Raw genomic sequence first — 27,475 nt, forward strand, 5'->3', positions numbered from 1 at the left:
GGTTGAAAATGATTTGCAAATCATTTTATTCCGTTTATATTTACATCTAACACAATTTCCCAACTCATATGGGAACAGGGTTTGTATATCTGTATATGTAGGCATATATATGTATGTGCGTATATAAATATATTTATATATGTATGTATATATGTGTATATGTATATATTTGCATTTACAGTATGTGTATATATATATATGTATATATATATACATATATATACATATATATATATACATATATATATATATACATGTATATATATACATAAATTTGTGTGTGCATATATGTATGTGTATGTACAACTATATGTGTGTGTGTATATATATATATATATCTCTATATATATATCCATATATATATATATATATATATATATATATATATATATATATATCCATCCATCCATTTTCTACCGCTTATTCCCTTTTTTTGGGGTCGCGGGGGATGCTGGCGCCTATATATATATATATATATATATATATATATATATATATATATATATATATATATATATATATATACACACATACTGTGTATGGAGATAGACTTAGACTTCCTTTTATTGTCATTCAAATTTACACTTTAAAGTACAAATAAGAACAACATTTTGTTGCACTAGCTCGTTGTACAGCAGATACAGCGCAATATACTTATTTGTAAAATTGAGCTTTTTGGCCACAATACCCAGCAAAATGTTTGGAGGAGAAAAGGTGAGGCCTTTAATACCAGGAACACCATTCCTACCGTCAAGCTTTGTGGTGGTAGTATTATGTGCTGGGCCTGTGTTGCTGCCATTGGAACTTGGGCTTTAAGTGGGAATTTAAAAAGAAGGATTACCTCCAAATTCTTCAGGACAACCTGAAATCATCAGCCTGGAGGTTGGGTCTTGGGCGCAGTTGGGTATTCCGGCAGGACAATGACCCCAAACACATGTCAAAAGTGGTCAAGGAATGGCTAAATCAGGCTAGAATTAAGGTTTTGGAATGGCCTTCCCAAAGTCCTGACTTAAACGTGTGGACAATGCTGAAGAAACAAGTCCATGTCAGGAGGAGTGGTCAAAAATTCAAGCAGAAGCTTGTGGATGGCTACCAAAAGTGCCTTATTGTAGTGAAACTTGCCAAGGGACATGTATGCAAATATTAACATTGCTGTAGGTATACTTTTGACCCAGCACATTTGCTCACATTTTCAGTAGACCCGTAATAAATTCATAAAAGAACCAAACTTTATGAAGTTTTTTTGTGACCAACAAGTATGTGCTCCAATCACTCTTAAAAAAAAATAAGAGTTGTAGAAAGTATTGGAAAATCAAGACGGCCATGACATTTTTTTCTGCAAAAAAAAATCAAAAATCAAAAACCTTGTCACTTGGTCATCATGGGGTATTGTGTGTAGAATTTTGAGGACAAAAACGGATTTATTACATAACAAAACAGTGTGAATACTTCCAGGATGCATCCTACAGTGGGGAAAAAATAAGTATTTAGTCAGCCACCGATTGTGCAAGTTCTCCCACTTAAAATGATGACAGAGGTCTGTAATTTTCAACGTAGGTACAAAAAAAAAATCCAGGAATTCACACTGTACGAATTTTAAATCATTTATTTGTAAATTATGGTGGAAAATAAGTATTTGGTCAACCATTCAAAGCGCTCACTGATGTAAGCTTTTAGCTCAAATTCTCACGATACATGGCCCCATTCATTCTTTCCTTAACACAGATCAGTCCCAAAGCATGATGTTTCCACCCCCATGCTTCACAGTAGGTATGGTGTTCTTGGGATGCAACTCAGTAATCTTCTTCCTCCAAACACGACGAGTTGAGTTCATACCAAAAAGTTATAATTTGGTTTCATCTGAACACATGGCATTCTCCCAATCGTCTGCTGTATCATCCATGTATTCATTTTGGTATAAACTCAACTCGTCGTGTTTGGAGGAAGAAGAATACTGAGTTGCATTCCAAGAACACCATAACTACTGTGAAGCATGGGGGTGGAAACATGATGCTTTGGGGCTGTTTTTCTGCTAAGGGGACAGGACGATGGATCCGTGTTAAGGAAAGAATGAGATTTTAAGCCAAAACCTCCTTCCATCAGTGAGAGCTTTGAATGGTTGACCAAATACTTATTTTCCAGCATAATTTACAGATAAATTCTTTAAAATACATACAATGTGAATTCCTGTATTTTTTTTTCACATTCTGTCTCTCACAGTTGAAGTGCACCTATGATGAAAATGACAGACCTCTGTCATCATTTTAAGTGGGAGAACTTGCACAATCCGTGGCTGACTAAATACTTTTTTGCCCCACTGTAAAGCGACAAATGCGGCGTTCCTGAGACGCTTGGTACTCACGTCGATGATGTCTGCGAGGTCGTGAATGTAATACTTGAAGACGCAGCTGTTGGTGGCCTCCAGCGCCAGCAGGTACTCGTTCCTGGCCTTGATGGCCTTCAGCTTGTTCTCCGTGTACTTGGCTTGTCTCTGGCGGGGACAGGCAGGGCGAAAAGGAGGTCAACAAAGAACCTGTCGGGACGCGGCGTGAGAACATTCCCCACCTTCTCCTTCATCTTTTCGATTTTCTTCACACTGGAGCGGCGGATGGGCTTGTCGTCGGCCTTGAGGTTAGCCAGGGCGTCCGGCGAACGCGGCGTCTGGCGGTCGTCCTGGCGACCGGAGCGCCCCATCTGCTTCTCCTCCTGCTTCTCCGCCTCCTTCAGCTTGGACTCGGCGTTGATGCTGTCTGTGTTGTACATGTGGTAGGTCTTCATCACCTGGATACAGCAGCAGGGTAGAATTGTCGGGTATACCGGTACTAGTATGGCATCGCGGTACCAATGAATAAAAAACGGCACTATACTCTGTTTGAAAAGTACCCCATTTTGTCACGTCGTGACATTGCTGGTTTTACGAGCAGAGGAGCATGTTCGGCAGCGCACGCACACAGAGTACTTAAAAGCAGACATGGTGTGTAGACATAAAAGGGAGAGCGGACGCATTAAAAACTAAAGATAAAGGTGAAGTTATAACACTGAAACACCCCCAGGAAGAAGTGCTTTAAGACAAAGTGATATTGTTATTATAAGTGCTGACGCAGACAAACTATTTATTGCAACAACAATGTATTCACTTTGTCCCTACGTTTACATCATCCACTGAGCACTTCTTTGCTTATTGTAGATCATAACCAAGATGGCGGCGCCCGGACGGGCTGCGCTCTCGAGGAGCTCCTGCTAAAGATGGAACATTTGGCAGAAATACCGGACAATTCCACAAACTTTATGGCTGGCTCACATCGTGGTCACTCCGTGATCACGTACGACCGCCAGACACTTCTGGATGTGGACGAATCGGGCCGTTTTGGACTGATAGACACTTGCGTGCTAGACTTGCTAACTAGCATGGGAATTTATCGGCGGCTACATCCAGCGGCCTGTGAAGCAGCGGAGTCTAGTAGCAGCGGGGGCCGTCTACGGAGCAGACGCCAGCGGTGTGATCGGAAACGCGGATGCCGAGCGGGGCTAAAAACAAAGCAGAAGGCTAATCCCCACAGAACACCACTTTCCTCCATCCCGAAGACGGATTTAGATGGAAAATGCGAGACTACTGGTCTGGGTAAGGAGTCTGTTAAATTAGAACAAGTTTTTTCTGCTTTGAGTGTTTCAGAGTTGGACATGTGTTTTACCGAGGTGGCAAACTATGATGCGTGCAGTTTATCAAAGCAACAAACAAACAATCGGAAAATCCCCGTTACTGAGGTGGCTAACCATGATGTGTGCAGTTTATCAAAGCAACAAACAAACAATCGGAAAATCCCCGTTACTGAGGTGGCTAACCATGATGCGTGCAGTTTATCAAAGCAACAATCAAACAATCGGAAAATTCCTGTCGTATAAATTCCTAGATATGGTCGTAACTATACTAAATGCACTGGGCATAATAAACACAACATTATTAATATTGCTACTACGGATAATTTGATCAAAAACTCCCTAAAACAGCCCACTACCTATAATATACGTTTTTTAAACATAAGATCATTGTCTCCTAAAACGTTGTTAGTTAATGATATTATCAGAGACAACAATCTTAACGTCATCGGTCTCAGCGAAACCTGGCTTAAACCAAACGACTTTTTTGCGCTAAATGAGGCATGTCCTCCTAACTTTACACATGCGCATATTGCCCGTCCGCTCAAAAGGGGTGGGGGGGTCGCACTAATATACAACGAAAACTTTAACCTTAGTCCTAACATAAATAATAAATATAAATCGTTTGAGGTGCTTACTATGAGGTCTGTCACACCGCTGCCTCTACACCTGGCTGTTATCTACCGCCCCCCAGGGCCCTATTCGGACTTTATTAATGAATTCTCAGAGTTCGTTGCTGATCTAGTGACACACGCCGATAATATAATCATAATGGGGGACTTTAATATCCATATGAATACCCCATCGGACCCACCGTGCGTAGCGCTCCAGACTGTAATTGATAGCTGTGGTCTCACACAAATAATAAATGAACCCACGCATCGCAACGGTAATACGATAGACCTAGTGCTTGTCAGGGGCATCACCGTTTCCAAAGTTACGATACTCCCGTATACTAAAGTATTGTCCGATCATTACCTTATAAAATTCGAGGTTCAGACGCATGTTCGTCAAACTAATAATAATAATACCTGCTATAGCAGCCGCAACATTAATACAGCCACAACGACAACTCTTGCTGACCTACTGCCCTCGGTAATGGCACCATTCCCAAAGTATGTGGGCTCTATTGATAACCTCACTGACAACTTTAACGAAGCCCTGCGCGAAACCATTGATAACTTAGCACCGCTAAAGTTAAAAAAGGCTCCAAAAAAGCGCACCCCGTGGTTTACAGAAGAAACTAGAGCTCAGAAATTATTATGTAGAAAGCTGGAACGCAAATGGCGCACGACTAAACTTGAGGTGCACCATCAAGCATGGAGTGATGGTTTAATAACTTATAAACGCATGCTTACCTTAGCTAAAGCTAAATATTACTCAAATCTCATCCACCGTAATAAAAACGATCCTAAATTTTTGTTTAGTACGGTAGCATCGCTAACCCAACAAGGGATTCCTTCCAGTAGCTCAACCCACTCAGCTGATGACTTTATGCAATTCTTTAGTAAGAAAATTGAAGTCATTAGAAAGGAGATTAAAGACAATGCGTCCCAGCTACAACGGGGTTCTATTAACACTGACACGATTGTATATACGGCGGATACTGCCCTCCAAAATAGTTTCTCTCGTTTTGAGGAAATAACATTAGAGGAATTGTTACAACGTGTAAATGGAATAAAACAGACAACATGTTTACTTGACCCTCTTCCTGGGAAACTGATCAAGGAGCTCTTTGAATTATTAGGTCCATCAGTGCTAAATATTATAAACTTATCACTCTCCTCGGGCACTGTTCCCCTAGCATTCAAAAAAGCGGTTATTCATCCTCTTCTTAAAAGACCTAACCTCGATCCTGACCTCATGGTAAATTACCGACCGGTGTCTCACCTTCCCTTTATTTCAAAAATCCTTGAAAAAATTGTTGCGGAGCAGTTAAATGAACACTTAGCGTCTAACAATCTATGTGAAACCTTTCAATCCGGTTTCAGGGCAAATCACTCCACGGAGACAGCCCTCGCAAAAATGACTAATGATCTATTGCTAACGATGGATACTGATGAGTCATCTATGTTGCTGCTCCTCGATCTTAGCGCTGCTTTCGATACCGTCGATCATAATATTTTATTAGAACGTATCAAAACACGAATTGGTATGTCAGACTTAGCCCTGTCTTGGTTTAACTCTTATCTTACTGATAGGATGCAGTGTGTCTCCCATAACAATGTGACCTCGGACTACGTTAAGGTAACGTGTGGAGTTCCCCAGGGTTCGGTCGTGGCCCTGCACTCTTCAGCATCTACATGCTGCCGCTAGGTGACATCATACGCAAATACGGTATTAGCTTTCACTGTTATGCTGATGACACCCAACTCTACATGCCCCTAAAGCTGACCAACACGCCGGATTGTAGTCAGTTGGAGGCGTGTCTTAATGAAATTAAACAATGGATGTCCGCTAACTTTTTGCAACTCAACGCCAAAAAAACGGAAATGCTGATTATCGGTCCTGCTAGACACCAAACTCTATTTAATAATACAACTCTAACATTTGACAACCAAACAATTAAACAAGGCGACACGGTAAAGAATCTGGGTATTATCTTCGACCCAACTCTCTCCTTTGAGGCACACATTAAAAGCGTTACTAAAACGGCCTTCTTTCATCTCCGTAACATCGCTAAAATTCGCTCCATTCTGTCCACTAAAGACGCTGAGATCATTATCCATGCGTTTGTTACGTCTCGCCTCGACTACTGTAACGTATTATTTTCGGGTCTCCCCATGTCTAGCATTAAAAGATTACAGTTGGTACAAAATGCGGCTGCTAGACTTTTGACAAGAACAAGAAAGTTTGATCACATTACGCCTGTACTGGCTCACCTGCACTGGCTTCCTGTGCACTTAAGATGTGACTTTAAGGTTTTACTACTTACGTATAAAATACTACACGGTCTAGCTCCATCTTATCTTGCCGATTGTATTGTACCATATGTCCCGGCAAGAAATCTGCGTTCAAAGGACTCCGGCTTATTAGTGATTCCCAAAGCCCAAAAAAAGTCTGCGGGCTATAGAGCATTTTCCGTTCGGGCTCCAGTACTCTGGAATACCCTCCCGGTAACAGTTCGCGATGCCACCTCAGTAGAAGCATTTAAGTCTCACCTTAAAACTCATTTGTATACTCTAGCCTTTAAATAGACTCCCTTTTTAGACCAGTTGATCTGCCGTTTCTTTTCTTTTTCTTCTATGTCCCACTCTCCCGTGTGGAGGGGGTCCGGTCCGATCCGGTGGCCATGTACTGCTCGCCTGTGTATCGGCTGGGGACATCTCTGCGCTGCTGGTCCGCCTACGCTTGGGATGGTTTCCTGCTGGCTCCGCTGTGAACGTGACTCTCGCTGCTGTGTCTTGGATCCTCTTTGGACTGGACTCTCGCGACTGTGTTGTATCCATTGTGGATTGAACTTTCACAGTATCATGTTAGATCCGCTCGACATCCATTGCTTTCCTCCTCTCTAAGGTTCTCATAGTCATCATTGTCCCTGACGTCCCACTGGGTCATTATTGTCACCAATGTCCCACTGGGTGTGAGTTTTCCTTGCCCTTATGTGGGCCTACCGAGGATGTCGTGGTGGTTTGTGCAGCCCTTTGAGACACTAGTGATTTAGGGCTATATAAGTAAACATTGATTGATTGATTGATAAATCATGCCTCTAACCTAGACAGTAGACGTCTGAGTAGGTATTCCGACAAGTTGGTACACTTCGACAGCCAATTTAGACCCCGAAAATGGCGAGAACAACATGAAAAGAGGCTTGGCTCAGCTCCCCTTTCCTTTATGAAGATTATGAGTCATTTTTCCTCTAAGTGGGAATATGTGAACATCCTCGGAGTCGGCATCCTAATGACAGCAGACATTGTGCGGTAAGTGATTGTGAAGTGAATTATATTTATATAGGGCTTTTCTCTAGTGACTCAAAACGCTTTACATAGAGAAACCCAATATCTAAGTTACATTCAAACCAGTGTAGGTGGCACTGGGAGCAAAAGGGTAAAGTGTCTTGCCCAAGGACACAATGGCAGTGACTAGGATGGCGGAATGGGGATCGAACCTGGAACCCTCAAGTTGCCGCCACGGCCCCTCTACCAACCGAGCTAGACACGACTAGCTATCAAGCAGCTAACATCCATTTTAGATACTTCTAAATCACTAATCCTCGCCTCCATGGCGACGAATAAAGGGAAGTTTCTTACAAGTACCATTATCACTGCAGGACAAGGAATAGCGAAAAATGCTTCACCACATACCGGAGGAAGATACAATAGCTCACTGGCGTCACAATGTAAACAAATGGTTGGATCTACGCCTGACATCCACTGTAATGATACCAAGTACAAGAGCGTATCTAGTTGATACCACTATGATTACATCAATATTTTTTGGCATCACAACATCCCTAATTTAAAAAAAAATACATATTATCTCTATAAAGTCAGGAAATACGTCCCTTGACACATGAGGACTTTGAATATGACCAATGTATGATCCTGTAACTACTTGGTATCGGATTGATACCTACATTTTATGGTATCATCCAAAATTAATGTCCATCCATCCATTCATCATCTTCCGCTTATCCGAGGTCGGGTCGCAGGGGCAGCAGCCTAAGCAGGGAAGCCCAGACTTCCCTCTCTCCAGCCACTTCGTCTAGCTCTTCCCGGGGGATCCCGAGGCGTTCCCAGGCCAGCCGGAAGACATAGTCTTCCCAACGTGTCCTGGGTCTTCCCCGTGGCCTCCTACCAGCTGGACGTGCCCTAAACACCTCCCTAGGGAGGCGTTCGGGTGGCATCCTGACCAGATGCCCGAACCACCTCATCTGGCTCCTCTCGATGTGGAGGAGCAGCGGCTTTACGTTGAGCGCCTCCCGGATGGCAGAGCTTCTCACCCTATCTCTAAGGGAGAGCCCCCCCACCCGGCGGAGGAAACTCATTTCGGCCGCTTGTACCCGTGATCTTATCCTTTCGTCTCATGACCCAAAGCTCATGACCATAGGTGAGGATGGGAACGTAGATCGACCGGTAAATTGAGAGCTTTGCCTTCCAGCTCAGCTCCTTCTTCACCACAACGGATCGATACAACGTCCGCATTACTGAAGACGCCGCACCGATCCGCCTGTCGATCTCACGATCCACTCTTCCCCCACTCGTGAACAAGACTCCTAGGTACTTGAACTCCTCCACTTGGGGCAGGGTCTCCTCCCCAACCCGGAGATGGCACTCCACCCTTTTCCGGGCGAGAACCTTGGACTCGGACTTGGAGGTGCTGATTCTCATTTAGGTCGCTTCACACTCGGCTGCGAACCGATCCAGTGAGAGCTGAAGATCCCGGCCAGATGAAGCCATAAGGACTACATCATCTGCTAAAAGCAGAGACTTAATCCCGTGGCCACCAAACCGGATCCCCTCAACGCCTTGGCTGCGCCTAGAAATTCTGTCCATAAAAGTTATGAACAGAATCGGTGACAAAGGACAGCCTTGGCGGAGTCCAACCCTCACTGGAAACGTGTCCGACTTACTGCCAGCAATGCGGACCAAGCTCTGACACTGATCATACAGGGAGCGGACTGCCACAATAAGACAGTCCGGTACCCCATACTCTCTGAGCACTCCCCACAGGACTTCCCGAGGGACACGGTCGAATGCCTTCTCCAAGTCCACAAAGCACATGTAGACTGGTTGGGCAAACTCCTATGCACCCTCAAGAACCCTGCCGAGAGTATAGAGCTGGTCCACAGTTCCACGACCAGGACGAAAACCACACTGTTCCTCCTGAATCCGAGGTTCGACTATCCGGCGAAGCCTCCTCTCCAGTACACCTGAATAAACCTTACCGGGAAGGCTGAGGAGTGTGATCCCACGATAGTTGGAACACACCCTCCAGTCCCCCTTCTTAAAGAGAGAGACCACCACCCCGGTCTGCCAATCCAGAGGTACCGCCCCCGATGTCCACGCGATGCTGCAGAGTCTTGTCAACTAAGACAGCCCCACAGCATCCAGAGCCTTAAGGAACTCCGGGCGGATCTCATCCACCCCCGGGGTCTTGCCGCCGAGGAGCTTTTTAACTACCTCAGCAACCTCAGCCCCAGAAATAGGAGAGTCCAACACAGATTCCCCAGGCACCGCTTCCTCAAAGGAAGACGTGTTGGTGGGATTGAGGAGGTCTTCGAAGTATTCCCTCCACCGATCCACAACATCCGCAGTCGAAGTCAGCAGAACACCATCCGCACCATACACGGTGTTGATAGTGCACTGCTTCCCCTTCCTGAGGCGGCGTATGGTGGTCCAGAATCGCTTCGAAGCCGTCCGGAAGTCGTTTTCCATGGCTTCCCCGAACTCTTCCCATGTCCGAGTTTTTGCCTCCGTGACCGCTAAAGCTGCACACCGCTTGGCCCGTCGGTACCCGTCCACTGCCTCCGGAGTCCTACGAGCCAAAAGAACCCGATAGGACTCCTTCCTCAGCTTGACGGCATCCCTCACTGCTGGTGTCCACCAACGGGTTCTGGGATTACCGCCACGACAGGCACCAACAACCTTGCGGCCACAGCTCCAATCAGCCGCCTCGACAATAGAGGTTCGGAACATGGTCCACTCGGACTCAATGTCCCGCACCTCCCTCGTGACATGTTCAAAGTTCTCCCGGAGGTGTGAATTGAAACTCTCTCTGACAGGAGACTCTGCCAGACGTTCCCAGCAGACCCTCACAATGCGTTTGGGCCTGCCAGGTCTGTCCGGCATCCTCCCCCACCATCGCAGCCAACTCACCACCAGGTGGTGATCGGTAGAAAGCTCCGCCCCTCTCTTCACCCGAGTGTCCAGAACATGAGGCCGCAAATCCGATGACACAACTACAAAGTCGATCATGGAACTGCGGCCTAGGGTGTCCTGGTGCCAAGTGCACATATGGACACCCTTATGTTTGAACATGGTGTTTGTTATGGACAATCCGTGACGAACACAAAAGTCCAATAACAAAACACCACTCGGGTTTAGTTCCGGGCGACCATTCTTCCCAATCACGCCTCTCCAGGTTTCACTGTCGTTGCCAACATGAGCGTTGAAGTCCCCCAGTAGGACAAGGGAATCACCCGGGGGAGCACTTTCCAGTACTCCCTCGAGTGTACCCAAAAAGGGTGGGTATTCTGAACTGCTGTTTGGTGCGTAAGCACAAACAACAGTCAGGCCCCTCCCCCCCACCCGAAGGCGAAGGGAAGCTACCCTCTCATCCACCAGGTTGAACTCAAACGTGCAGGCTTTGAGCCGGGGGGCAACGAGAATTGCCACCCCAGCCCGTCGCCTCTCACTGCCAGCAACGCCAGAGTGGAAGAGGGTCCAGTCCCTCTCGAGAGAACTGGTTCCAGAGCCCTTTCTGTGCGTCTAGGTGAGTCCGACTATATCCAGCCGGAACTTCTCTACCTCGCGGACTAGCTCAGGCTCCTTCCCCCCCAGTGAGGTGACGTTCCGAATCCCAAGAGCTAGCTTCTGTAGCCGAGGATCGGACCGCCATGTGCCCTGCCTTCGGCTGCCGCCCAGCACACAATGCACCCGACCTCTATGGCCCCTCCTATGAGTGGTGAACCCATTGGAGGGATGACCCACGTTGCCTCTTCGGGCTGTGCCCGGCCGGGCCCCATGGGGACAGGCCCGGCCACCAGGCGCTCGCCATCGTGCCCCAACTCCGGGCCTGGCTCCAGAGCGGGGCCCCGGTGATCCGCGTACGGGCGAGGGAAATCTGAGTTCATTTTGTTGTAAATCCATAGAAGTCTTTGAGCTGCTCTTTGTCTGATCACTCACCTAGGACCTGTTTGTCTTGGGAGACCCTATCAGGGGGCATGAAAGCCCCCAGACAACATAGCTCCTAGGATCATTGGGACACGCAAACTCCTCTACCACGGTAAGGTAGCAGCTCAGAGAGGAGCCAAAATTAATGTAAAGTATCCAAACGAGACGAATAAGTGATTATTAGATTTAACAGAAGTGTAGAAAGAAAATGTTGAAACGGAAAATAAGCAGATATTAACAGTAAATGAACAAGTGGATTAATAATCAATTTTTACAGCTTGTCCCTTATAATGTTGACATAATAATTGAATATAAATGACACAATATGTTACTGCATACATCAGCAGACTAATTAGGAGCCTTTGTTTGTTTATTGACTACTAAAAGACAAGTTGTCTAGTATGTTCACTATTTTATTTAGGGAATAAATTGTAATGTATATATATACATATATATATATATATATACATATATATATATATATATACATATATATACATATATATACATATATATATATATATATATATATATATATATATATATATATATATATATATATATATATATATATATATAAGGGATGCACCGATTAATCAGTAACCGAATATATTCGGCCAAATATGGCAAAAAAAAGCCACATTCGGCCTTCGGTGGAATGAGTTAAGAACAAGGCCGAATAGTGGCGTGTGACGCATGTGACGCAATTTCTTGACACGGTGACGCAATCAACCAACGTGCGGTGACGTTGGGATATGTTGTGTACCTGTATAAGTGTAAGAGGTTACAAGCACACACTTAATTGAGATTTACATTATTAGCCTGTTGTGTAGGCTACCTGTATAAGTGTAAGAGGTTACAAGCACACACTTAATTGAGATTTACTTGAGCCTTCTGTTTACATTATTAGCATATCTACTGTGGCTAAGCAGACTTTTGCTAAAAGGACAATAGTTCATTTGTTGTTGGTTTATCCACTTTAATGCACTTTATTTTTTTTTGGAATGCATGTTTTGTTTGAAGGCCTAATATAAATGAAAAACTTTGTGCTTTTTTTGAAAAGCAAAGGCTACTGGAATATTAAAAAAATGTCAATATTCAATAAAAAATTACTTTATTTGAAAAACATGTCTAAATATTTATTTTAGGCTATTTATGCAATCTAAAAAAAAATAGTGAAAAACTGCATTCATTATTCGGTATTCGGCCTTCGGCCAAGCGTTTAAGTTTTATTCGGCTTCGGCCACAAATTTTCATTTCGGTGCATCCCTAATATATACATATATATAAATATATATATATATATATATATATATATATATATATATATATATATATATATATATATATACATACATATATATATATACACATATATATATATATATATATATATATATATATATATATACATATATATATATATATATATATATATATATATATACATATACATATATATATACATATATACATATATATATATATATATATATACACATATATATACATATATATACATATATATATATATATATATATATATATATATATACATATATATATACATATATGTGTGTGTAAGTGCAAGTTATAACTAAAACAAATCTTACTTACCAAACCGTCCCATGTGTTATGTCTGTAGGAGTGTTTTCACCCATATTTGCACGTGTGATCGTAATGTAATCAAGCTCCCCTTGTTAGCATGACCTGATACGGTAATGCTAACATGTTTTTAATATCGCTAAAACAATTCTTACTTACTAAACCGTGCCATAGGTGATGTCTGTAGGAGTTTTTCATGCGTATTTGTACGTTCTTTCGTAATGTAATCAAGCTTGCATCGTTAGCATTACCTAATATGTTAATGCTAACACATTTTCAATATAACTAAAACAAATCTTACTTATAAAACCGTCTCATGTTAGATGTCTGTAAGAGTGTTTTCATGCATATTTGCACGTGCCATCGTAATGTAATCAAGCTCGCGTTGTTAGCATTATCTAATATGCTAATGCTAACATGTTTTCAATGTAACTAAAACAATTCTTACTGACTAAACCGTCCCATTTGTGATGTCTGTAGGATTGTTTTCATGCATATTTATACGTGTTATCGTAATGTAATCAAGCTTGCGTCGTTAGCGTTGCTAAATATGCTAATGCTAACATGTTTTCAATATAACTAAAACAAATCTTACTTATCAAACCGTCCCATGTGAAATGTCTGTCGGAGTGTTTTCATGCATATTTGCACGTTCTATCATAATGTAATCAAGCTTGCGTCGTTAGCGTTGCTAAATATGCTAATGCTAACATGTTTTCAATATAACTAAAACAAATCTTACTTATCAAACCGTCCCATGTGAGATGTCTGTAGGAGTGTTTTCATGCATATTTGCACGTGCTATCGTGATGTCATCAAGCTTGCGTCATTAGCTAATATGCACACAGGTTTACAAATGTCCGTGTTAGCATCATTAACTTACAATGGCATTCTTTTTGTATTGTTTCACTTTCACAAATCCCTCAGTAAATTCACCAAAGCGTCACCGTGGAGTTATTGAGTCTGTTTAGCTGATTGGAGAGCAGGTTTGCGCAGCTGGTGGGTCCATAACCATGACTTCTGTTTTGTTTGATCAGCCGTTTTACTGCCTTGCTACAAACACAATCAAGGTATGTAAATAAACATTTAAAAAATATTTTCTGTGTACATAACTCATTTAACATTGTAGAAAATGTTTATCCTAAATTTTGGTTTTATGAACCACATTCAAGAAACAATTAAGTTTGTAAATCAAGGTTCCAAAGTACTTCCTCCGTTTCTATTAGTTTAAGCACGATTGTGTTAAGTAAAATTCTTAGTTTGTGAACCCGTTCTTGAACAATGGCATTAAAAACTCTTCCGATTCTGATTCAAGCACGATAAAGCACACCCAAAATCCTCACTTACCGAGTAGAGCTCGTTGAGAACCTTCATCAAGTCCTCCTGCAGCTGCACGCCGACCTCTTTGCTCTGCACACAAACAACAAAGGAGAATGAGTTCATCACAGTCAACGAGGAGCTTTTTCTTCCCAGCGTCGTCGGCAAGATTACAAGCCGCCATCGTTTGTCCCGTTAAACTGGTAGAGCAACTCAGGCAGGACTGAAGACCCGCCATGGAAGGTTCTCAGGAGGGGGATCCTGGAGGAGGGCGGCAGTGGACTTGACGGATGCCACGTCAAGAAAGGAGCCCGGTCCATGGTACAGGAGCGAGGGAGGATCCCGGACATGACAGATGACAGTTGCGACTGACACGGGTGATAAACTCCCTGCTCATCCTGTTTTCATATTACTGTCGTGATGGAACACATGCCATTGCAAATTGCACTATTTCTGTGAAAAGCGCATTCTGACCAGAGAATGACCTTGCCCGCATGACTCACTGTCAAAGTATCTCTTCAAAGTGTCGGCTTCTTCCTTCCAGTTAACAGTGAACCATTGTCTCCAATGAGTTGCATCATATGCTCTCCCCCCCCTCCAAACTGAGCTTACTCCCTCCCTCCTTCCCACCTTGTATTCAGTATACAAACCCCGTTTCCATATGAATTGGGAAATTGTGTTAAATGTAAATATAAACGAAATACAATGATTTGCAAATCCTTTTCAACCCATATTCAGTTGAATATGCTACAAAGACAACATATTAGATGTTCAAACTAATTAACATTTTTTTTTGCATTTAATCATTAACTTTAGAATTTGATGCCAGCAACACGTGACAAAGAAGTTGGGAAAGGTGGCAATAAATACTGATAAAGTTGAGGAGTGCTCATCAAACACTTATATGGAACATCCCACAGGTGTGCAGGCTAATTGGGTATAGTTGGGTGCCATGATTGGGTATAAAAGCAGCTTCCATTAGATGCTAAGTAATTCACAAACAAACTTTGTAAGCAAATTGTCGAACAGTTTTAGAACAACATTTCTCAACGAGCTATTGCAAGGAATTTAGGGATTTTACCATCTACGGTCCGTAAAATCATCAAAAGGTTCAGAAAATCTGGAGAAATCACTGCACGTAAGCGATCATATTATGGACCTTTGATCCCTCAGGCGGTAATGCATCAAAAACCGACATCAGTGTGTAAGGGATATTACCACATGGGCTCAGGAACACTTCATAAAACCACTGTCAGTAACTACAGTCGCTACATCCGTAAGTGGAAGTTAAAACTCTACTATGCAAAGCCAAACCCATTTATCAACAACATCCTGAAACGCTACCGGCTTGGCTGGGCCCGAGCTCACCTATGATGGACTGATGCAAAGTGGAAAGGTGTTTTGTGGTCTGACAAGGCCACATTTTAAATTATATTTGGAAACAGAGGACATGGTGTCCTCCAGAAAAAAGAGGAAAACAACCATTAGGATTGTTATAGGCGCAAAGTTCAAAAGCCAGCATCTGTGATGGTATGGGGGTGTATTAGTGCCCAAGGCATGGGTGACTTACACATCTGTGAAGGCACCATTAATGCTGAAAGGTCCATACAGGTTTTGGAGCAACATATGTTGTCATCAAAGCAACGTTATCATGGACGCCCCTGCTTATTTCAGCAAGACAATGCCAAGCCATGTGTTACAACAGCGTGGCTTCGTAATAAAAGAGTGCAGGTACTTTCCTGGCCCACCTGCTGTGCAGACCTGTCCCCCATCGAAAAAGTGTGGCGCATTATGAAGCGTAAAATACGACAGTGGAGAACCCGGACTGTTGAACGACTGAAGCTCTACATAAAACAAGAATGGGAAAGAATTCCACTTTCAAAGATTCAACAATTAGTTTCCTCAGTTCCCAACATTTTTTGAGTGTTGTTAAAAGAAAAGATGATGTAACACAGTGGTGAACATGCCCTTTCCCAACTACTTAAAAAATAAAGTTTATGAGTTTGAACATCAAATATGTTGTCTTTGTAGCATATTCAACTGAATATGGGTTGAAAGGGATTTGCAAATCATTGTATTCCGTTTATATTTATATCTAACACAATTTCCCAACTCATATGGAAACGGGGTTTGTACATACACATATGATATATATAAACACATTAAGGTGTCTTCAAAGTGTGCATTTTTCTATTAAAATAGGGACATTAGTCAAGGCTAGAACCCTCCATCCATTTCCTACCGCTTACCCCTTTTAGGGTCGCTGGTGCCTATCTCAGCCGGATTCGGGCGGAAGGCGGCGTACACCCTGGACAAGTGGCCACCTCATTGCAGGGCCAACACAGATAGACAGACAACATTCACAAACTAGGGCCCATTTAGTGTTGCCAATCAACCTATCAATAACCAATTAAAGGGGAACATTATCACAATTTCAGAAGGGTTAAAACCAGTTCCCAGTGGCTTATTTTATTTTTTGAAGTTTTTTTTTAAATTTTACCCATTATGGAATATCCCGAAAAAAGGCTTTAAAGTGTCTGATTTTCGCTATCTGTGAAGCCACCGTCCATTTTCCTGTGACGTAATCCAGTGATGCCAACACAAACAACATGGCGGATATAGCGACATTAGTTCGGATTCAGACTCGGATTTCAGCGGCTTAAGCGATTCAACAGATTACGCATGTATTGAAACGGATGGTTGGAGTATGGAGGCAGATAGCGAAAACGAAATTGAAGAAGAAACTGAAGCTATTGAGCAAATAGCCATTGACGCTATTCGGCGATCGCCTTCTAACCAACGATTGAGTGTCGCAGGATATCCATACATCTCTGTGCCATGTCTGCCTTAGCATCGCCCGTAAAATGTGCAGGAGCAACTTAAATCAGTCGATTGGTAAGTGTTTGTTTGGCATTAAATGTGGGTGTGTTACGTCTGTGTGGCATCGAGGTGCCGAGTTTGATTCCCGCAAGGATGCGTCAACAAGTGAACACAGCAAAGGTAAGATATAAACAATTTATTTAACGAAAAGGATCAATGAAACAAAACACTGGTGCTAATAAAAGGCAGACCAAAGACGCTAGCATAAAAGCTAGGATATACAACAATAAGAATTAAACTGGCACGTAGGCACATCAAAGAGTAAAACAAAACATACAGCATGAGAGCTGGAATGAACAAATGGCTTAGCGTGAAAAGCTAGCTAGAATACACATACGTGACAGAGTGCAGACGTAACTCGTTTAGTGAAAGCAAATTATGAACCCAGAAAGAATAATCAAAAGTGACGGGCTTGAATAGGGAAGTAATCAAAAGTGACAGGTGTGCAGGGACCGTGATTAGCCAGTGGGATCAATGAGCAACCATGGTGACTGACTAAACAGGAAGTAAGAGGGTAGAACGACAGAGTGATACAACAACTGGAAGTATAAACAATAATATGTGGCGATCCAAGTAGCGGATCGCAACAGGGTGGAGGGAAACGCTGGATGCAAATATAGCTACAAATGTACATACAGCTACCCTAAATAGCATGTTAGCATTGATTAGCTGGCAGTCATGCCGCGACCAAATATGTCTGATTAGCACATAAGTCGATAACATCAACAAAACTCCCCTTTGTGATTTTGTTGACTTTATCGTTGGAAATGCATCTGCAGGATATCCATACATCTCTGTGCCATGTCTGCCTTAGCATCACCGGTAAAATGTACAGACCAAACGATCGGGACTTTCGCATCTTGTGACACTGGAGCAACTTAAATCAGTCGATTGGTAAGTGTTTGTTTGGCATTAAATGTGGGTGGAGGGAAACACTGGATGCAAATATAGCTACAATTGTACATACAGGTAGCCTAAATAGCAAGTTAGCATCGATTAGCTGGCAGTCATGCCGCGACCAAATATGTCTGTTTAGCACATAAGTCAATAACATCAACAAAACTCACCTTTGTGATTTCATTGACTTTATCGTTGGAAATGCATCTGCAGGATATCCATACATCTCTGTGCCATGTCTGCCTTAGCATCGCCGGTAAAATGTGTAGACCAAACGATCGGGACTTTCGCATCTTGTGACACTGGAGCAACTTAAATCCGTAGATTGGTAAGTGTTTGTTTGGCACTAAATGTGGGTGGAGGGAAACGCTGGATGCAAATATAGCTACAAATGTACATACAGCTAGCCTAAATAGCATGTTAGCATCGATTAGAATGCCGTGCTAATCGATGCACACTCCACGAAAGTCAACTTGAATCCGTCCCTGATCGTGTTGTTACACCCTCCGACAACACACCGACGAGGCATGATGTCTCCAAGGCACTATTGCGCAGGCGCGCATCTTTGAGGGGAACACTCACCAAACAAACACGGAGACAGAAACGGACGATGAAAGGCCAAACATTTGTTGGGGAACACGGAGACACAAATTGGGGGCAATTACTTCAAATCCCAGACAGCTTCAAAGGTCAGGGAGAGGATGAGGAGCCGTGCATGCGAGCGGAGAAAGATCGCCACATGGGGAGGATTTACGCTGCAAACAGTGCGGTTGCCACACCCTCCCTCTTGGAAGCCGTCAGACTCAAACTACCTAGAAGCAATCGGCCGCGGCTGAGCCGTCCTATCCATCAACCGCGGTCAGGCTCGACCTCTGACCCTCTCCTCTTGTCTGTCCGCCTCGACAAAACCACAACAGAGTACCGTCCGACTTCAAAGTGGACGCTTCATTATGTCAGCTTGTTCATGCGGTTTGACTCATGAGTGTTATTTTCTCCCTGCAAGTTCGTGTTGATTCTTCATTCATCACTCCAAGCAGATTGAAAGTTTTACAATATAACTACAACAATTCATACTTACTAAAGCATTCCATATGTGATGTCTGTAGGAGTGTTTTCATGCATGTTTGTACATGCTATCGTAATGTAATCAAGCTCGCATCATTAACATTGGCTAATATGCTAACGCTAATGTTAGCATTAGCAAAAATGCTAATGCTATCGCACATATGAGTGTTTGTATTATTAACTTACAATGCCATCCTTTTTGTATTATTTCACTTCCGTAATTTTGTAAAAACTTTAATTTTTATGTCTTGAACCGGAAGTATATCTCGTCAATAGCGTTTTTGCTCAAAAAAATTCTACATTCCTCACTCCAACAAACCTTTTTAAGTTTTACAATATAATTACAACAATTCTTACATACTAAACCGTCCCCTGTGATGTCTGTAGGAGTGTTTTCATGCATATTTATAGGTGCTATCGTAATGTAATCAAGCTTGCTTTGTTAGCATTAGCTAATATGCTAATGCTAACGCGCTTACAAGTGTTTGTGTTAGTATTATTAACTTACAATGCCATTCTTTTTGTATTGTTTCACTTCCGTAATTTTATAAAAACTTTCATCTTTATGTCTTGAAGCGGAAGTATATCTCGTCAATAGCGTTTTTGCTCAAAAAAACTTCATTCATCACTCCAACAAACCTTTTTAAGTTTTACAATATAACTACAACAATTCTTACCTACTAAACCGTCCTGTGTGATGTCTGTAGGAGTGTTTTCATGCATATTTATAGGTGCTATCGTAATGTAATCAAGCTTGCTTCGTTAGCATTAGCTAATATGCTAATGCTAGCGCGCTTACAAGTGTTTGTGTTAGTATTATTAACTTACAATGCCATTCTTTTTGTATTGTTTCACTTCCGTAATTTTGTAAAAACTTTAATTTTTATGTCTTGAACCGGAAGTATATCTCGTCAATAGCGTTTTTGCTCAAAAAATTCTTCATTCATCACTCCAACCAACCTTTTTAAGTTTTATAATATAACTACCACAATTCTTACCTACTAAACCGTCCCATGTGTGACGTCTGTAGGAGTGTTTTCATGCATATTTGTACGTGCTATCGTAAAGTAATCAAGCTTGCTTTGTTAGCATTAGCTAATATGCTATTGCTAACGCGCTTACAAGTGTTTGTGTTAGTATTATTAACTTAAACTGCCATTCTTTTTGTATTTTTTCACTTCCGTAATTTTGTAAAAACTTTCATTTTTATGTCTTGAACCGAAAGTATATCTCGTTAATAGGGTTTTTGCTCAAAAAAATTCTTCATTCATAACTCCAACCAACCTTTTTAAGTTTTACAATATAACAACAACAATTCTTACTTACTGAAACGTCCCATGTGTGATGTCTGTAGGAGTGTTTTCATGCATATTTGTACGTGCTATCGTAAAGTAATCAAGTTTGCTTCGTTAGCATTAGCTAAAATGCTAATGCTAACGCACTTACAAGTGTTTGTTTTAGTATTATTAACTTACAATGCCATTCTTTTTGTATTGTTTCACTTCTGTAATTACGCCAAAACTCCCTTTTTTTGAGTCTTAAACCGGAAATACATCCCATTTTGTGTACTATTCTTCAATGTCTTGAACCGAAAGTATATCTCGTTAATAGGGTTTTTGCTCCAAAAAATTCTTCATTCACCACTCCAACCAACCTTTTTAAGTTTTACAATATAACTACAACAATTCTTACCTATTAAAGCGTTCCATGTGTGATGTCTGTAGGAGTGTTTTCATGCATATTTGCACGTGCTATCATAATGTAATCAAGCTTGCTTCGTTAGCATTAGCTAATATGCTAATGCTAACATGCTTAAAAGTGTTTGTGTTTGTATTATTAACTTACAATGCCATTTTTTTGTATTGTTTCACTTCCATAATTTTGCCAAAACTTCCAGTTTTATGTCTTGAACCGGAAGTATATCTCGTTTTGTCTACTATTCGTCAATAGCGTTTTTGCTCCGAAAAATTCTTCATTCATCACTTCAAGCTACTTGTAAGTTTTACAATAAAACGAAAACAATTTATACTTACTAAAGACTCCCATGTGTGATGTCTATAGGACTGTTTTCATGCATATCTGTACGTTTTATCGTAATGTAATCAAGCTAGCATTGTTAGCATTAACTAATGCGAACATGTTCACGAGTGTTTGTGTTAATATTATTAACCTACAAAGGCCTTCTTTTTGTATTGTCTCACTTTCCGTAATTTCGCCAAACCTCCAAACCTTCCTGTTTTGTATCTTGAACCGGAAGTACATCCCGTTTTGTCTACTATTCGTCAATAGCGTTTTTGCTCAAAATAATTCTTCATTCATCACGCCAAGGAACTTTTGTGAGTTTTACAATATAACTAAAACAATTCGTACCTACTGGAAACATACATATTTGTACGTGCTATCGTAATGTAATCAAGCCTGTGTCGTTACCATTAGCTAATACCCTAACACATTTACGAGTGTCTGTGTTAGTATCATTAAGTCACAACGGCATTCTTTTTGCATGGTTACACTTTCGTAATTCCACCAAAGAGTTATTGAGTCTGTTTAGCAGATTGGAGAGCAAGCTTGCGCAGCTGGTGGGTCCGTGACGACGACTTCTGTTTTGCTTGACCAGCCGTTGTACTGCCTTGTTACAGACACCGTTTGGAAACATTTAAGTGGTGTAAATAGGCATTTGCAAAATGTCTCTGTGTAAATAACTCATTCCACAACGTATATACATGCGGCTTATACAAACCCCGTTTCCATATGAGTTGGGAAATTGTGTTGGGTGTAAATATAAACGGAATACAATAATTTGCATATCATTTTCAATTGAATGCACTACAAAGACACGATATTTGATGTTCAAAAAACCAAATTTTTTTTTTTGCAAATAATAATTAACTTGGAATCTGCAATGAGGTGGCGACTTGTCCAGGGTGTACTCTGCCTTCCGCCCCATTGTAGCTGAGATAGGCGCCAGCGCCACCCGCGACCCCAAAACGCAACAAGCGGTAGAAAATGGATGGATGGAATTAAATTAGAATTTCATGGCTGCAACACGTGCCAAAGTAGTTGGGAAAGGGCATGTTCACCACTGTGTTACATCACATTTTCTTTTAACACTCAATAAACGTTTGGGAACTGAGGAAACTAATTGTTGAAGCTTTGAAAGTGGAATTCTTTCCCATTCTTGTTTTATGTAAAGCTTCAATCGTTCAACAGTCCAGGGTCTCCGCTGTCGTACTTTACGCTTCATAATGCGCCACACATTTTTGATGGGAGACAGGTTTGGACTGCAGGCTGGCCAGGAAAGTACCCACACTCTTTTTTTACAAAGCCCTGCTGTTGTAACACTTGTCTTGCTGAAATAAGCAGGGGCGTCCATGATAACGTTGCTTGGATGACAACACATGTCGCTCCAAAACCTGTATGTACCTTTCAGCATTAATGGTGATTTCACAGACGTGTAAGTTACCCATGCCTTGGGCACTAATACACCCCCATACCATCACAGATGCTGACTTTTGAACTATGCGCCTATAACAATCCGAATGGTTATTTTCCTCTTTGTTCTGGAGGACACCACGTCCTCTGTTTCCAAATATAATTTGAAATGTGGACTTTCCTCTTTGCATCAGTCCATCTTAAGTGAGCTCGGGCCCAGTCAAGCCGGCGGCGTTTCAGGATATTGTTGATAAATGGGTTTGGCTTTGCATAATACAGTTTTAACTTGCACTTACAGATGTAGCGACCAACTGTAGTTACTGACAGTGGTTTTATGAAGTGTTCTTGAGCCCATGTGGTGATATCCTTTACACATCGATGTCGGTTTTTGCTGCAGCACCGCCTGAGGGATCAAAAGTCTGTAATATCATCGCTTACGTGCAGTGATTTCTCCAGATTCTCTGAGCAATTTAATGATTTTACGGACCGTAGATGGTAAAATCCCTAAATTCCTTGCAATAGCTCGTTGAGATATGTTGTTCTGAAACTGTTCGACAATTTGCTTACAAAGTTTGTTTGTGAATTACTTAGCATTTCATGGAAGCTGCTTTTATACCCAATCATGGCACCCACCTGTTCCCAATCAGCCTGCACACCGGTGGGATGTTCCATATAAGTGTTTGATGAGCATTTCTCAACTTTATCAGTATTTATTGCCACCTTTCCCAACTTTTTGTCACGTGTTGCTGGCATCAAATTCTAAAGTTAATGATTATTTGCAAGAAAATAAATGTTTATCAGTTTGAACATCAAATATGTTGTCTTTGTAGCATATTCGACTGAATATGGGCTGAAAATGATTTGCAAATCATTGTATTTCATTTATATTTACACCTAACACAATTCCCCAACTCATAAGGAAACGGGGTTTGTGTAGTCTGGTGCGGCTTATATATGGAAAAATATATTTTTTTTCTACAAATGTTTGTAGTTCTCGCCCACAATCTGCAGCGGAAAGGACAAAGACCACATGTGTTGTGCGTGTTTGCAGCATGTGTGTGTTTTTTTTTTCCCGTCCAGATGCAACACGTGTGAGGCAGCCTTGCCTTTTTGAAGAGGCGTCCCGAGTCCTCGCTGATCTGCGCGAAGCGAGGGATGATGTTGTTGAGGTAGAGGTCGGACAGCGTGGCGTGGTCTCGGCTTTCCCTCTTCACCTGAAGCAGCAGCAGGTTCCAGCAGTTGACCGGAGACAGGATGCTCTGCTCCTTCCTGTCCAGGACCACAAGGACTGTTAAGACCCAGGTCAGGACGATAAAGTGTTGATGAGCACCCCCATCAGCTCTGCACAATGTGGCTCTGCTGAATGCCTTCAAAATAACCCTCTCGCCCTAAATTATAACAAAACAGTCCCAATGTCTATGACAGGGGTCGGCAACCTAAAATGTTGAAAGAGCCATATTGGAGCAATAATACAAAAACAAATCTGTCTGGAGACGCAACAAAATAAAAGCCATATTACACACATATAGTGTCTTGAGGTATAAATTGAATTAAAATGACTTAAAGGAAACCAAAACAGCTCCAATATAGTAACAAATGAGGCACAATGATGCAATATGTACATGTAGCTAGCCTAAATAGCATGTTAGCATCGATTAACTTAGTCATGATGACCAAATATGTCTGATTAGCACTCCACACAAGTCAATAACGTCAACAAAATAAGTCAATAACGTTAACAAAACTCACCTTTGTGCATTCACGCACAACGGTAAAAGTTTAGTGGTCAAAATGAGACAGAAAAAGAAGTGGCAGAAAACACGTCTTAGAAAGTTAAACATGTAAACAAACTAGGGTGAGTTCAAGGACCGCCAAAATTAGTAGGACAAAGCGGCGCTAGCCAAATGCTCGAATCGGTGAAGCATGTTGATTCGAATATGAATCGAATCGAATATGTTGTGCGATTCAGAATTGATTCTCTCTCTTTTTTTTTTTTATCAATCCAACAAACCACTACACAGCAATACCATAACAATGCAATCCAATTCCAAAACCAAACCTGACCCAGCAACACTCAGAACTGCAATAAACAGAGCAATTGAGAGGAGACACAAACTGTCAGGCTTAGCCCTGACAGTTTGTCTATGTTTTAGTTTTTTTCCTCTGCATTTGTCTGTTTCCTCTGTGTTTAGTATTTCCTGTACTTAGTTCCTGTCTAGTGCTCTTATTTTGGTTCAGCTTCCTGTTTGTCTCCCTGTGTCCTGTTTTCAATCAGCTGCGGCTGATTGGCATCTGGTCACACCTGATGTCAATCGGCCAGCTCCTATTTTATCTGCTTTGTTCCTCCAGTCAGTGCTGGATCATTGTATTGTCATTCGGACTTGTCGTTGCCATATTTTGCTCTTGTCGTGTCTGTGATTCTTTTCAGCTATTACCTGTCATGCTACATTTTGTCCTGGTGTTCGTAGCGGTAAGCTGTTCTTGTTAGCCATTAGTTTTTTCCAGTTTTTCTGTTTGTGATCCTCTCGCTTCCATGCTAAAGTTCCTTTTTGTTTTCTAGCTTCCAGTGCTAGCTCCTTTAGTTTGTTATTCCGCCCACGTGTGTGCTTTTTGTTTGTTCTTGTTCTATTATTTATATTTAATAATGTCTTTATATGCAATGCCTGCCTCCATCTCTGCATCTTGGGGTTCAACAACTAATAACACTGACACAAACACGACACAGAGCAAACCAAAAGTAGTGTAACAAAAATGAATATTATCAACAACAGTATCAATATTAGTTATAATTTCAGCAGAGCAGTGATTAAAAATCGCTCATTGACATCATTAGACATTTATGAAAAAAAAAAAGAACAATAGTGTCACAGTGGCTTACACTTGCATCGCATCTCATAAGCTTGACAACACACTGTGTCCAATGTTTTCACAAAGATAAAAAAAAGTCATATTTTTGGTTCGTTTAATAGTTAAACAAATTTACATTATTGCAATCAGTTGATAAAACATTGTCCTTTACAATTATAAAAGCTTCTTAAAAATAATCTACTACTCTGCCAGCATGTCAGCAGACTGGGGTAGATCCTGCTGAAATCCTATGTATTAAAACAATACAGAATCGTTTTGAATCGTAAAAATATCGTTTTGGAATCGAGAATTGCGTTGAATCGAAAAAAATCAATATATTATCGAATCGTGACCCCAAGAATCGATATTGAATCGAATCGTGGGACACCCAAAGATTCGCAGCCCTACTAAATAGCATGTTAGCATCGAATTAGCTTGCAGTCATGCAGTGACCAAATATGTCTGATTAGCGCTCCACACAAGTCAATAACGTCAACAAAACTCACCTTTGTGCATTTATGCACAGCGGTAAAAGTTTGTTGGTCAAAATGAGACCGAAAAAGAAGTGGCATAAAACACGTCTTAGAAAGTCGGAGAAAGATATACATGTAAACAAATTAGGGTGAGTTCAAGGACCGCCAAAATTAGTAGGACAAAGCAGCGCTCGCCAAATACTCGAAACGGTGAAGTATGTTTCATATAAACAGTGTGCTTTATAACAATTAGGAATGTTTGTGTCATGTTTTTCCTCCTACAGAAAACATTAATAAAATATAAAGGTTTTTTTTCCCCTCATCTTTTTCCATTTTACATATATTTCTGAAAAAGCTCCAGAGAGCCATTAGGGTGGCGCTAAAGAGCCACATGCGGGTCCAGAGCTGCGGGTTGCCGACCCCTGGTCTATGAAAAAACAATCATTCAATGGAATCCAGGCCAACATTAATAAAACAAAAAAAAGTACAAAAGGTGACAGAGTTTAAATATTTGGGTGTTTTTTTTTTTACCCTGAGCTAAAAGTTGATTGCCAAATTATAAAAATGACTGAAATATGAACTGTTTCAGGCTTGTTAGACCATGTTTATCTGATTAAGCCGCACAAGTTTGCATGCATGCAATGATTTGATCCCATATGTCTTATTGTGCCGTGGTCTGGGGACAATGTGCAGTGAAGACTCTGGTGTCATTATGTAGACCAGGGAGTCGGCAACCAAAACAACGTTGAAAGAGCCATACTGGACCAAAAATCAAAAAAATTAAAAGCCCTATATAAGTGTTATAATGAAGACAACACATGATGTAAGTTTCTATATTAGCCTACTATCGAATTACTTTAAAAGTCTTGTGTGAGTGTTATAATGAAGGCAACACATGACGTAAGTGTCAATATTAGCCTACTATCAAAATGACTTTAAAAGTCTTATAGAAGTGTTATGATGAACGCAACACATGATGTAAGTGTCTATATTAGCCTTCTATCAAAACGACTTTCAAAGTCTTATATAAGTTTTATATGAATACAACACATGACGTAAGTGTCTATATTAGCCTACTATCAAAATAACTTTAAAAGTCTTATAGAAGTGTTATGATGAAGGCAACACATGATGTAAGTGTCCATATTAGCCTACTATCAAAATGACTTTCAAAGTCTTATATAAGTGTTATATGAAGACAACACATGACGTAAGTGTCTATATTAGCCTACTATCAAAACGACTTTCAAAGTCTTATATAAGTGTTATATGAAGACAACACATGACGTAAGTGTCTATATTAGCCTACTATCAAAATGACTTTAAAAGTCTTATAGAAGTGTTATGATGAAGGCAACACATGACGTAAGTGTCCATATTAGCCTACTATCAAAATGACTTTCAAAGTCTTATATAAGTGTTATATGACGACAACACATGATGTAAGTGTCTATATTAGCTATTATA

At 41.3% G+C, this 27,475-nt stretch overlaps 1 protein-coding gene across 3 annotated transcripts in view; it reads right to left on the reverse strand.

Moving 5' to 3' along the window:
* srgap2 (SLIT-ROBO Rho GTPase activating protein 2) overlaps positions 1 to 27,475 on the reverse strand; it is a 225,109-nt gene that overhangs the window by 45,982 nt on the left and 151,652 nt on the right. For all 3 annotated transcript variants that reach the window (XM_061922604.1, XM_061922603.1, XM_061922605.1), the window contains exons 3-6: positions 23,795 to 23,957; positions 14,445 to 14,507; positions 2,566 to 2,781; positions 2,363 to 2,491 (exon numbers count right to left, since the gene is read on the reverse strand). In XM_061922604.1, the coding sequence (XP_061778588.1) occupies positions 2,363 to 2,491; positions 2,566 to 2,781; positions 14,445 to 14,507; positions 23,795 to 23,957 (571 nt within the window). The remainder of the gene's footprint in view (positions 1 to 2,362; positions 2,492 to 2,565; positions 2,782 to 14,444; positions 14,508 to 23,794; positions 23,958 to 27,475) is intronic.

This window comes from Nerophis ophidion, linkage group LG16 (assembly GCF_033978795.1).
Source record: "Nerophis ophidion isolate RoL-2023_Sa linkage group LG16, RoL_Noph_v1.0, whole genome shotgun sequence".
Taxonomy (NCBI): Eukaryota; Metazoa; Chordata; class Actinopteri; order Syngnathiformes; family Syngnathidae; genus Nerophis; species Nerophis ophidion.